At 49.6% G+C, this 13901-nt stretch overlaps 2 protein-coding genes across 9 annotated transcripts in view; both read right to left on the minus strand.

Moving 5' to 3' along the window:
- Positions 1 to 13901, minus strand: part of CFAP20DC (CFAP20 domain containing) — a 171430-nt gene that overhangs the window by 22115 nt on the left and 135414 nt on the right. The gene's annotated exons all lie outside the window — the stretch shown is intronic.
- LOC311524138 (myb/SANT-like DNA-binding domain-containing protein 7) lies at positions 12038 to 13806 on the minus strand. The gene is made up of 2 exons (XM_084634939.1): positions 13073 to 13806; positions 12038 to 12484 (listed from the first exon to the last, which is right to left on the minus strand). Exons 1-2 carry the CDS (start codon positions 13653 to 13655, stop codon positions 12399 to 12401), a joined length of 669 nt encoding a protein of 222 aa, XP_084491065.1. The 5' UTR covers positions 13656 to 13806; the 3' UTR covers positions 12038 to 12398.

Here is a 13901-nt window from a genome sequence, read left to right on the forward strand (position 1 = left end):
GCTTAAACCTCCACAATGTTTTAGTGGCATAACAAAAGAGGCTAATCTATATGAATAAGCTGTTTAGGTCACTGGTTCTCAAACTAGGGCCACCACTTGTTCAGGGAAAGCCCCTGGCGGGCCAGGCCGGTTTGTTTACCTACTGCGTCCGCAGGTTCGGCTGATCGCGGGTCCCACTGGCCGCGGTTCGCTGCTCCCGGCCAATGGGGGCTGCAGGAAGTGGTGTGGGCCAAGGGATGTGCTGGCCGCCCTTCTTGCAGCCCCCATGAAAGGTTATGCTCAAATAAATTTGTTAGTCTCTAAGGTGCCACAAGTCCTCCTTTTCTTTTTGTGAAACAATGAAGTACAGGTTCATTCTGACAGTGTCTTGCAGACAGATCAACTGTGTGTCCAAATGTTTCACAGAGAAAAGTACTAAATAGCAGCGGGGCGAAGAATTGAAGAGGTCTCAGCAAGGCAGACAACGTTACATGTCAAGCTGCAATTCTGAAAAAATGGGGTGGCAGCAGAGGGATCGAGAAAAGCATGTCTAGACAGGAGCTGCACAGGAGAAAGGCCTCACCCCAGCAATAAGCAGTGGGTAGTGAAGGGACAGAGATGAGGCTGATGCTATGGCAGGAACAGGGAAAGTGGGTAGAGCTCGGATTCTGGGCTGTAGCTGAGCTCAGGTTTATGCATCCTTTGGATCTTCTGTGTTCTCGAGCTGCCAGGAGCCAGGTGAGCCCCTTGTGCAAGCTTGAGCAGCCCCAAGTGGTGCTTTACAATTGGATAATTTCCCTCAGGCAGTGGGTCTTCCTCAGTGGGGCAATCAGCCACTGGAGCAGGAAAAAGGATCCAGGATACAGCTCATACTCAGGGCCAAGGTCTGTGCAACAAGATAGGACAAGTCCAAGGATGGCTGTATGAAGTGGGAAGTTTTGTACTGGATTGTGCAATGAACAGGGAGCCAGGGATTTATCTGAGGAGAGAGGTGATCACTCTGACATCTGCTGGGAGAGCAAGAGAGCAGTGCAGACTTCCCACTTCTTGCCACCCACTTCTTCTTCCTCAACCAGTTCTTCCCTGTTTGTGAACAGCAGGTCAAGAGGAGCATGGGCCCTAGATGGTTCCTCCAGCACTTGCACCAGGAAGTTTTTGGAGTGTGCTGGGAACAACTTCCTGGTGCAAGTGCTGGAGGAACCGTCTAGGGGCCATGCTCCTCTTGACCTTCTGTTCACAAACAGGGAAGAACTGATAGAGGAAGAAGAAGTGGGTGGCAACCTGGGCAGCAGTGACCATGAGATGGTCGAGTTCAGGAGCCTGACAAAAGGAAGAAAGGAGAGCAGCAGAATACGGACCCTGGGCTTCAGAAAAGCAGACTTTGACTCCCTCAGGGAACTGATGGGCAGGATCCCCTGGGAGGCTAATATGAGGGGGAATGGAGTCCAGGAGAATTGGCTGTATTTTAAAGAAGCCTTATTGAGGGAGCAGGAACAAACCATCCTGATGTGCAGAAAGAATAGCAAATATGGCAGGTGACCAGCTTGGCTTACCAGAGAAATCTTCGATGAGCTTAAACACAAAAAGGAAGCTTGCAAGAAGTGGAAACTTGGACAGATGACTAGGGAGGAGTATAAAAATATTGCTCGAGCATGCAGGAAGTCCAAAATCAGGAAGGCCAAAGCACAATTGGAGTTGCAGCTAGTAAGGGATGTGAAGGGTAACAAAAAGGGTTTCTACAGGTATGTGAGCAACAAGAAGGTGGTCAGGGAAAGTGTGGGCCCCTTACTGAATGGGGGAGGTAACCTAGTGACAGATGATGTGGAAAAAACTGAAAGTACTCAATGCTTTTTTTGCCTCGGTCTTCACAGAAAAGATCAGCTCCCTGACTGCTGCACTGGGCAACACAGTATGGGGAGGAGGTGAGTAGCCCCCATTGGTGAAAAAAATAGGTTAAGGACTATTTAGAAAATCTGGATATGCACAAGTTCATAGGGCTGGATGTAATGCATCCAAGGGTGCTAAGGGAGTTGGCTGATGTGATTGCAGAGCCATTGGCCATTATCTTGGAAAACTTGTGGTGATCGCGGGAGGTCCAAGACGATTGGAAAAAGGCAAATATAGTGCCCATCATTAAAAAAGGAAAGAAGGAGAATCTGGGGAACTACAGAGTGGTCAGCCTGACCTCTGTCCCTGGCAAAATCATGGAGCAAGTCCTCAAGGAATCCTTTTTGAAGCACTTGGAGGAGAGCAAGGTGATCTGGAACAGTCAACATGGATTCACCAAGGGCAAGTCATGCCTGACCAAACTGACTGCCTTTTATGATGAGATAATTGGCTCTGTGGATATGGGGAAAGCAATGGATGTGATATACCTTGACTTAAGCAAAGCTTTTGATACGGTCTCCCACAGTATTCTTGCCAGCAACTTAAAGTATGGATTGGTTGAATGGACTATAAGATGGATAGAAAGCTGGCTAGATCATTGGGCAAAACGGGTAGTGATCAATGGCTCCATCTCTAGCTGACAGCCGGTATCAGGCGGAATGCCCCAGAGGTTGGTCCTGGGGCCAGTTTTGTTCAACAACTTAATTAATGGTCTGGATGATAGGATGGATTCAGAGGTGAAAGTAAGCTGGTACTAAGAGCCGGTGCGCCGTACCGAGACCGGCTTTCCCAGGCGGCAATTTAAAGCCCTGGGGTAGCGGCGGCGGGGCTGCGGTGGGGATTTAAAGGACCCTGGAGCTCCAGCCGCTGCTACAGCTCCGGCCCTTTAAATCCCCACCAGAGCCCTGCTACGGAAGCCCTAGGGTAGCAGCGGCAGGCCTTCGGAGGGGATTTAAAAAGCTGGGGCAGTAGCGGCTGCCAGAGCCCCAAGCCCTTTAAATCACCACCTGAGCCCTGCTGCCGAAGCCCTGGGGTAGCGGTGGCGGGGCTCTGGCGGGGACTTAAAGGGCCCTGGAACTCCAGCCGCTGCTACTGCCCCGGGCCTTTAAATCCCTGCCTAAGCACTGCTGCCCGAGCCCCGGGGTAGCGATGGCAGTCGGAAGCCCCAGGACTCCTCAGTCATTTAAAGAGCCCGGGGCTCCGCAGCGGTAGCGACATCTGGAGCCCTGGGCCCTTTAAATCGGCCTGAAGCCCCGGGGCTCCCAGCTGCCTCTGCAGCTGGTAGCTCAGGGGTGATTTAGCTCAGGGTAGCCGCCACTACCGCAGCTGGAGCCCTGGGCCCTTTAAATCCAGATTTAAAGGGCCTGGGGATTTAAGGCCCCGCCTCTTCCGGTTAAGGCCACGCCCCCTGCTCAGGACTCAGGGGTACTGGTAAGTCCTCTAACTCACTTTCACCCCTGGATGGATTGCACCCTCAGCAAGTTCGCGGATAACACTAAGCTGGGGGGAGAGGTAGATACGCTGGAGGGGAGGGATAGGGTCCAGAATGACCTAGACAAATTGGAGGATTGGGCCAAAAGAAATCTGATGAGGTTCAACAAGGACAAGTGCAGAGTCCTGCATTTAGGATGGAAGAATCCCATACACCGCTAATATGGACCAAGTGGCTCGGCAGCAGTTCTGCAGAAAAGGACCTGGGGGTTACAGTGGACGAGAAGTTGGATATGAGTCAGCAGTGTGCCCTTGTTGCCAAGGCGGCAAACCGCATATTGGGCTGCATTAGTAGGAGCACTGCCAGCAGATCGAGGGATGTGATTATTCCCCACTGGTGCGGCCACATCTGGAGTATTGTGTCCAGTTTTGGGCCCCCCACTACAGAAAGGATGTGGACAAATTAGAGAGAGTCCAGTGGAGGGCAACAAAAATTATTAGGGGCCTCGGGCACATGATGTATGAGGAGAGGCTGAGGGAACTGGGCTTATTTAGTCCGCAGAAGAGAAGAGTGAAGGGGGATTTGATAGCAGCTTTCAACTACCTGAAGGGGAGGGGGTTCCAAAGAGGATGGAGCTCGGCTGTTCTCAGTGGTGGCAGATGACAGGACAAGGAGCAATGGTCTCAAGTTGCAGTGGGGGAGGTCTAGGTTGGATATTAGGAAACACTATTTCACTAGGAGGGTGATGAAGCACTGGAATGCGTTACCTAGGGAGGTGGTAGAATCTCCATCCTTAGAGGTTTTTAAGGCCCAGCTCGACAAAGCCCTGGCTGGGATGATTTAATTGGGGTTGGTCCTGCTTTGAGCAGGGGGTTGGACTAGATGACCTCCTGAGGTCTCTTCCTATCCTAATCTTCTATGATATTGGTCAGGCTTATTTAGAGGTATTAAAAGGCAGGAAGCAACATACATGTACTTGCTTCCTGGAGTGTGGGAGACAAGACGAAAAAATGATACTTCGGCTGCATGTGGTATGCAAAAGGTGGATTCCACGGTAAAGTAATTTTGAATACTCCAGCTGAGGAAGCCTGACAAATCTTTGTCAAATCTTCCCAGAGAAGGAGGGTAAGAGGAAGACAGAGTATATGGACTCAGACAATGGGAAGCCATGTGTTTTTCACCAGGATTCCCTCACATATTCCATACCTGTAGGTCACCAAGTTCTTGAGAACCCCTTGGCAACCAGCTGTTTTGCCAGCATTATGAAAACTTTCTAAGGTAGGTGTTAATCAAGTGTGTTCTATATAACCCGCGTTTATTGTCACGGCACCTTTGGTGCATATTGTGGCCTGACAAGTGCAGCAGAACTTCACTAATTCAGATTAACGACCGGGAGACCCAGTGTAAATTACTGAATTTTGTGAATGAGTGAGTAAGTGAACAAGCCTAATGAAAAAGCAAAGTACATTTTGTGATACATTATCCCCGTTTGCTTATTTTGACAGCTGCAGTGTAGTTTTATAATACTTCATAATGTAATGTTGTCTGTTTGGTAAAAGCAATGAAGTTGTATGACTTTGCTCTTGTAATGAATCATAAAAATGAATATGCTTCTTTGATTGTATTGCTGCACTCATTTTTTTAAACTTACACTTTCAACCTTGAGCTACTTTGCTATTAGATCTGTGCTTGGAAGAGGGAGAGACAGCCATTGTTTATGTATGAATTCGGCAGCATGCAGATTAGTGAAATTCTGTTGTAGTGCAAATATGTACGTACTGTATAATCCTTTTGTGACTGCACTGTATTTTAAGGAAGTTTGAATGATACAGCAAGATTGCGGGTACAAACCAACAGTGAATGTACACCAGAGACTGGTCTGTTTGGTTTTCATTAGCTGAGGCAAACAAGTGTGCTTGAATTGCAATCTCAGCACTTAATGAGCCCCTAGATTTTACTTTCAAACAATACATGGAGTTTGCACCCATGTAGCAGAATCTTGCATGTTGTCATAAATATAAAGGAAAGGGTAACCACCTTTCTGTATACAGTGCTATAAGATCCCTCCTGGCCAGAGGCAACATCCTGTTACCTGGAAAGAGTTAAGAAGCTCAGCTAACCTGGCTGGCACCTGACCCAAAAGACCAATAAAGGGACAAGATACTTTCAAATCTTGGGGGAGGGGAAAGGCTTTTGTTTGTGCTTTTTGTTTACATGTTTGTTCTCTCTTGGGACTGAGAGAGGCCAGATAGAAATCCATCTTCTCCAACCCATCCTAATCCAAGTCTCCAATACTGCAACCAGTATAGGTAAGCCAGGCAAGGCAGATTAGTTTATCTTTTGTTTTATGTGAATTTTCCCTGTGTTAAGGGGGAGGTTTTCTGTAACTTTAAAGTTTTGCCCAGAGGGGGATCCTCTGTGTTTTGAATCTGATTACCCCGTAAAGTATTTTCCATCCTGATTTTACAGAGATGATTTTTACCTTTCTTTTCTTTCTTTCTTTCTTTTTTTTTTTTAAATAAAATCCTTCTTTTAAGAACCTGACTGATTTTTCCATTGTTCCAAGATCCAGGGATTTGGGTCTTTGATGATTCTGTAACAAATTGGTGAGGATATTATTCTCAAGCCTCCCCAGGAAAGGGGGTGTCGGGCTTGGGGGGATATTTTCGGGGGGAAGACGTCTCCAAGTGGGCTCTTTCCCTGTTCTTTGTTTAAAACGCTTGGTGGTGGCAGCATACGGTTCAAGGACAAAGCAAAGTTTGTACCTTGGGGAAGTTTTTAACCTAAGCTGGTAAGAATAAGCTTAGGGGGCCTTTCATGTGGGTCCCCACATCTGTACCCCAGAGTTCAGAGTGGGGAGGGAACCCTGACACATGTCCATTACAAGTTTCAGGCTGTCTGATAAGGGCAAATGCTGAATGCCGCTGGAAATGAGGAGTCGTGAAGAGAACTCTGTAACAGAGAGATTTAGTTAAAGGAAACCGAGAAGAAGCCACATGCTTACTTAGTCAGGCTTAACACAGAGGGTGGGCAGGAGTCATGCACTGAAAGATGTGTTAAAATGTCACAACATTATGGATCGGATGCATCAGATAAATCGTAATAAATACTTTGTACTCAAGTGCCTTCCCTTTGAGGATCTCCATGTGGCTTATAACCATTAACTATATTTAGCTTCACCATAACTCTGTGAAGTAAGTTTTATTATTCGCATATTGCATATGAGGAAACCAGGGCCTGCAGTTAAAGTTATTAATCCAAAATCACACAAGAAGTCTGGCAGAGTCAGGAAAAGAACTAGTTCTCCTGATTTTCATTACTGTGGGATTTAATCACTAGATTGTTCTTCCTCTGCAGGTAGTTGGAGTGCCCCCCTAATTTGAATAAATTTATGGTGGAGTGAGCAAGTGTGTTTCCTTTTTAAACATTTCTCTAGTTAACATTTCAACATCATATCTCTATTTGAGCCTCCGGGCCTCAAGGTTGAAACTAAGCTAAAAAATGAATTCAGAAAGCTGCTTATCCATTTTTATGATTCATTCCTTTACCCACTGTAGACAGACATAACAAAAATTAGAAAATCACATGCTGTGATTCAGTAATAATTAAGGATTTTGGTTCTGCTATGCTCAGGAAGAAGCACATACCTTTTTTCTAATCTTTTGAAGTTGCTAATCTCATAAAATGTTCTGATTTGCAAGTCACTGAAATAAGAAATAATTCGGGATGGTACAAATTTCAGATCAATTGAGATTTTATTATAACATTAAACAATTGAAGCTGATTACAATGCGACCTCTGTTTGGTAATTTATTGATCTGTACACTTTATCTGCTTCTGTTTGAAAAGATTCATTCACCAAAAGAGAGAGAAAACATCATGCTTACTGGCTGCAAAAAAAATCTGAGATTGTAAAGGAAAGAAAAATGACGACATCCTGATCAGTCCAATGTAATACATGTTGGTTATGATGACAAGACAGCTTGCTTCAGTCAGCCCATATTGAACCAATGTGAACTGAGGTCAGTGACTATTAATCATTTGTCGAAGACTGCAGGCCCTTATCAGCCAGTTATAGATACAAGGATGTTTATATCACAACCACAAGTGGCAAAGCTATAAAGAATTTAAACCATAGCACAGCAATGACACTTTTTATAGATAAAATAGAAATCTAAACGAAATGCTGGCCTGGATAGCATCATCCATCCCCAGTTAGGTATTTTAGTAAATTTAGTAAATAAGTTCTTTAGGGTTTTAGAACCTTGGTTAGTTTTTCTTTTTTTTCTATTTTGTAAAAGCCAAAATAAACACAAGACATGCTCGTAAAGAGGAAACAGATTGTGGGTGAGTTGCAACTGAATGCAACTGCCGCTTATTTTACCCAATCAGTTATTGGGCCTTTATCCAGTGATGAGCTGCCAAAATGTTAACAACCGGTTCCCTCCTCATGCCACGAGGGGGTCGTGGCCTGCCCCCGCCACTTCTGCCCCATCCAACCCCCCGTGTTCCTCGACGCCCTCCCCCTGGGATCCTTGCCCCATCCACTCCCCTCCCCATCCCCTGACTGCCCCCAGAACTGGGCAGGAGGGTCTCGTGGCCACCATAGTGGGTGCCCACCCTGCCCCACCCCTAAGAGCCTGAGGGACCTGCCAGGGGGCGAGGTGGGGAGTCCCGGTGGTGCTTACCTGGCGCGGCTCCCGGGAAGCATCCAGCAGGTCCCTCTGCCTCCTAGGGGCAGGCTAGCGTAGCTAGGGGGGAGCAGGGGAAGCAACTGCTGCCCCCACTGATCACATCAAAAGTGGCACCTTAGGCACCGAATCCGTGGGTGCTCCGGGGCTGGAGCGCCCATGGGGAAAATTTGGTGGGCGAGAGCCCGCATCGGCAGCTCCCTGCCCCGCGCCCGGCCCCAGCTCACCTCCGCTCCGCCTCCTCCCCTGAACGCGCCGCCCCACTCTGCTTCTCTGTGGCCCCCCTCCCCCCAGCTTCCCATGAATCAGCTATTCGCACGGGAAGCCGGGGAGGGCTGAGAAGCAGGCAGCAGCTTCGCGCTCAGGCCTGTGGAAGCGGAGGCAAGCTGGGGCGGGGAGCAGTTCCCCTGCGCACCCCCTGGGTTACCTGCTGCGGCGCGGGCGGCCCTCCTTGCGCCCCCCTGCCCCAGCTCACCTCCGCTTTACCTCCCTGGGCCTGAGCGTGAAGCCGCTGCCTGCTTCTCAGCCCTCCCGGGCTTCCCGCGCGAACAGCTGATTCACAGGAAGCCAGCGGGGGGGAAGGGGTGGAGAAGCAGGGCGGGGCGGTGCATTCAGGGGAGGAGGCGGAGCGGAGATGAGCTGGGGTCGGGCACAGGGCGGGGAGCTGCCAGTGAGTGCTCTGCACCCACCAAATTTTCCCCGTGGGTGCTCCAGCCCCGGAGTACCCACGGAGTTGGCGCCTAAGGCTTGGCCGGTTGTTAAATTTAGAAGCCCTTTTAGAACCGGTTGTCCCGCAAAAGGGCTTCTAAATTTAACAACCGGTTCTAGCGAACCGGCGCGAACCGGCTCCAGCTCACCACTGCCTTTATCCCCACATATCTGAGGGTAGGACTGAATACTATAAAGGCAACAGAGTAATTACAAAAGAGTTACTTTCCATAGCAACTGTCTGCAGGAAGGTGGACTGGTAGGCTGGGGAGAACATGCAGTTTGAGTGAGAAGAGCTGTGGAGTGTGGAGCAGGAAGGAGAGCAGCGAAGCAAAGGGGAGGGGAGATGGGAGCACAGTGAAAAAGCATTCCAATTCCTCCTGTGGACTCTGCTGGACTTGTTGGGATCTTTATGGGTCAGAGCCCTTATCCCACCCCCAAGCCTGTGTATGTCTACACTACGAAATTAGGTCGAATTTATAGAAGTCGGTTTTTTAGAAATCGGTTTTATATATTCGAGTGTGTGTGTCCCCACAGAAAATGCTCTAAGTGCATTAAGTGCATTAACTCGGCGGAGCGCTTCCACAGGACCGAGGCAAGCGTCGACTTCCGGAGTGTTGCACTGTGGGTAGCTATCCCACAGTTCCCGCAGTCTCCGCTGCCCATTGGAATTCTGGGTTGAGATCCCAATGCCTGATGGGGCTAAAACATTGTCGCAGGTGGTTCTGGGTACATATCGTCAGGCCCCCATTCCCTCCCTCCCCCCGTGAAAGCAAGGGCAGACAATCATTTTGCGCCTTTTTTCCTGAGTTACCTGTGCAGACGCCATACCACGGCAAGCATGGAGCCCGCTCAGGTAACCGTCACCCTATGTCTCCTGGGTGCTGGCAGACGCGGTACGGCTTTGCTGCACAGTAGCAGCAACCCATTGCCTTCTGGCAGCAGACGGTGCAATACGACTGGTAGTCGTCCTCGTCGTGTCCGAGGTGCTCCTGGCCACGTTGGCTGGGAGCGCCTGGGCAGACATGGGCGCAGGGACTAAATTTGGAGTGACTTGACCAGGTCATTCTCTTTAGTCCTGCAGTCCTATTGAACCGTCTTATGGTGAGCGGGCAGGCGATACGGACTGCTAGCAGTCGTACTGTACCATCTTCTGCCAGGCAGGCAAGAGATGAGGATTGCTAGCAGTCGTATTGTACCATCTTATGCCAGGCAGGCAAGAGATGAGGATGGCTAGCAGTCGTACTGTACCATCTTCTGCCAAGCAGCCATGAGATGTGGATGGCATGCAGTCCTTCTGCACCGTCTGCTGCCAGCCAAAGATGTAAAAGATAGATGGAGTGGGTCAGAACAAGAAATAGACCAGATTTGTTTTGTACTCATTTGCCTCCTCCCCTGTCTAGATCACACTGCAGTCACTCACAGAGAAGGTGCAGCGAGGTAAATCTAGCCATGTATCAATCAGAGGCTAGGCTAACCTCCTTGTTCCAATAACAACGATAACTTAGGTGCACCATTTCTTATTGGAACCCTCCGTGCAGTCCTGCCTGAAATACTCCTTGATGTACAGGCACACCCTTTGTTGATTTTAGCTCCCTGAAGCCAACCCTGTAAGCTGTGTCGTCAGTCGCCCCTCCCTCCGTCAGAGCAACGGCAGACAATCGTTCCGCGCCTTTTTTCTGTGCGGACGCCATACCAAGGCAAGCATGGAGGCCGCTGAGCTCATTTTGGCAATTAGGAGCACATTAAACACCACACGCATTATCCAGCAGTATATGCAGCACCAGAACATGGCAACGCGATACCGGGCGAGGAGGCGACGTCAGCGCGGTCCCGTGAGTGATCAGGACATGGACACAGATTTCTCTGAAAGCATGGGCCCTGACAATGCATGCATCATGGTGCTAATGGGGCAGGTTCATGCTGTGGAACGCCGATTCTGGGCTCGGGAAACAAGCACAGACTGGTGGGACCGCATAGTGTTGCAGGTCTGGGACGATTCCCAGTGGCTGCGAAACTTTCGCATGCGTAAGGGCACTTTCATGGAACTTTGTGACTTGCTTTCCCCTGCCCTGAAGCGCATGAATACCAGGATGAGAGCAGCCCTCACAGTTGAGAAGCGAGTGGCGATAGCCCTGTGGAAGCTTGCAACGCCAGACAGCTACCGGTCAGTTGGGAATCAATTTGGAGTGGGCAAATCTACTGTGGGGGCTGCTGTTATGCAAGTAGCTCATGCAATCAAAGATCTGCTGATATTAAGGGTAGTGACCCTGGGAAATGTGCAGGTCATAGTGGATGGCTTTGCTGCAATGGGATTCCCTAACTGTGGTGGGGCCATAGACGGAACCCATATCCCTATCTTGGCACCGGAGCACCAAGCCGGCGAGTACATAAACCGCAAGGGGTACTTTTCGATAGTGCTGCAAGCTCTGGTGGATCACAAGGGACGTTTCACCAACACCAACGTGGGATGGCCGGAAAAGGTACATGACGCTCGCATCTTCAGGAACTCTGGTCTGTTTCAAAAGCTGCAGGAAGGGACTTTATTCCCAGACCAGAAAATAACTGTTGGGGACGTTGAAATGCCTATATGTATCCTTGGGGACCCAGCCTACCCCTTAATGCCATGGCTCATGAAGCCGTACACAGGCAGCCTGGACAGTAGTCAGGAGCTGTTCAACTACAGGCTGAGCAAGTGCCGAATGGTGGTAGAATGTGCATTTGGACGTTTAAAGGCGCGCTGGCGCAGTTTACTGACTCGCTTAGACCTCAGCGAAACCAATATTCCCACTGTTATTACTGCTTGCTGTGTGCTCCACAATATCTGTGAGAGTAAGGGGGAGACGTTTATGGCAGGGTGGGAGGCTGAGGCAAATCGCCTAGCTGCTGGTTACGCGCAGCCAGACACCAGGGTGGTTAGAAGAGCACAGGAGGGCGCGGTACGCATCAGAGAAGCTTTGAAAACCAGTTTCATGACTGGCCAGGCTACGCTGTGAAAGTTCTGTTTGTTTCTCCTTGATGAAACCCCCCACCCCTTGGTTCACTCTACTTCCCTGTAAGCTAACCACCCTCCCCTCCTCCCTTTAATCACCGCTTGCAGAGGCAATAAAGTCATTGCTGCTTCACAGTCATGCATTCGTTATTCATTCATCACACAAATAGGGAGATGACTACCAAGGTATCCCAGGAGGGGTGGTGGAGGAGGGAAGGAAAATGCCACACAGCACTTTAAAAGTTTACAACTTTAAAATTTATTGAATGACAGCCTTCTTTTTTTTGGGCAATCCTCTGTGGTGGAGTGGCTGGTTGGCCGGAGGCCCCCCCACCGCGTTCTTGGGCGTCTGGGTGTGGAGGCTATGGAACTTGGGGAGGAGGGCGTTTGGTTACAGAGGGGCAGCAGTGGCAGTCTGTGCTCCAGCTGCCTTTGCTGCAGCTCAACCATACACTGGAGCATACTGGTTTGGTCCTACAGCAGCCTCAGCATTGAATCCTGCCTCCTCTCATCACGCTGCCGCCACATTTGAGCTTCAGCCCTGTCTTCAGCCCGCCACTTACTCTCTTCAGCCCGCCACTTACTCTCTTCAGCCCGCCACCTCTCCTCCCGGTCATTTTGTGCTTTCCTGCACTCTGACATTATTTGCCTCCACGCATTCGTCTGTGCTCTGTCAGTGTGGGAGGACAGCATGAGCTCGGAGAACATTTCATCGCGAGTGTGTTTTTTTTTTCTTTCTAAGCTTCACTAGCCTCTGGGAAGGAGAAGATCCTGTGATCATTGAAACACATGCAGCTGGTGGAGAAAAAAAAAGGGACAGCGGTATTTAAAAAGACACATTTTATAAAACAGTCGCTACACTCTTTCAGGGTAAACCTTGCTGTTAACATTACATACATAGCACATGTGCTTTCGTTACAAGGTCGCATTTTGCCTCCTCCCACCGCGTGACTACCCCCTCAACCTTCCCCCCTCCCTGTGGCTAACAGCGGGGAACATTTCTGTTTAGCCACAGGCAAACAGCCCAGCAGGAATGGGCTCCTCTGAGTGTCCCCTGAAGAAAAGCACTCTATTTCAACCAGGTGACCATGAATTATATCTCACTCTCCTGAGGATAACACAGAGAGATAAAGAACGGATTTTGGCTGAATGCCAGCAAACATACACTGCAATGCTTTGTTCTACAGTGATTCCCGAGTACGTGTTACTGGCCTGGAGTGGTAAAGTGTCCTACCATGAAGGACGAAATAAGGCTGCCCTCCCCAGAAACCTTTTGCAAAGGCTTTAGGACTACATCTAGGAGAACCGCAAATGCCAGGGCAAAGTAATCCTTTCACATGCTTGCTTTTAAACCATGTATAGCATTTTAAAAGGTACACTCACCAGAGGTCCCTTCTCCGCCTGCTGGGTCCAGGAGGCAGCCTTGGGTGGGTTCGGGGGGTACTGGCTCCAGGTCTAGGGTGAGAAACAGTTCCTGGCTGTCGGGAAAACCGGTTTCTCCGCTTGCTTGCTGTGAGCTATCTACAACCTCCTCCTCCTCCTCATCTTCTTCGTCCCCAAAACCTGCTTCCGTATTGCCTCCATCTCCATTGAAGGAGTCAAACAACACGGCTGGGGTAGTGGTGGCTGAACCCCCTAAAATGGCATGCAGCTCATCATAGAAGCGGCATGTTTGGGGCTCTGACCCAGAGCGGCTGTTCGCCTCTCTGGTTTTCTGGTAGGCTTGCCTCAGCTCCTTCAGTTTCACGCGGCACTGCTTCGGGTCCCTGTTATGGCCTCTGTCCTTCATGCCCTGGGAGATTTTCACAAAGGTTTTGGCATTTCGAAAAGTGGAACGGAGTTCTGATAGCACGGATTCCTCTCCCCAAACAGCAATCAGATCCCGTACCTCCCGTTCGGTCCATGCTGGAGCTCTTTTGCGATTCTGGGACTCCATCATGGTCACCTGTGCTGATGAGCTCTGCATGGTCACCTGCAGCTTGCCACGCTGGCCAAACAGGAAATGAGATTCAAAAGTTTGCAGTTCTTTTCCTGTCTACCTGGCCAGTGCACCTGAGTTGAGAGTGCTGTCCAGAGCGGTCAGAATGGAGCACTCTGGGATAGCTCCCGGAGGCCAATACCATCGAATTGTGTCCACAGTACCCCAAATTCGAGCCGGGAACGTCGATTTAAGCGCTAATCCACTTGTCAGGGGTGGAGTAAGGAAATCGAT

Source organism: Lepidochelys olivacea, assembly GCF_965140295.1.
Source record: "Lepidochelys olivacea isolate rLepOli2 genome assembly, chromosome: 7".
Classification (NCBI taxonomy): domain Eukaryota; kingdom Metazoa; phylum Chordata; order Testudines; family Cheloniidae; genus Lepidochelys; species Lepidochelys olivacea.

What these genes read in the sequence shown, in the direction of transcription:
- LOC311524138 (XM_084634939.1), bottom strand. Translation starts at nt 13,655, where the DNA reads ATGCAGAGCTCATCAGCACAGGTGACCATGATGGAGTCCCAGAATCGC. An exon ending in AGGCGGAGAAGGGACCTCTG is followed by an intron (nt 12,485 to 13,072) that starts GTGAGTGTACCT and finishes TTTCTCCACCAG; the next exon opens with CTGCATGTGTTTCAATGATC.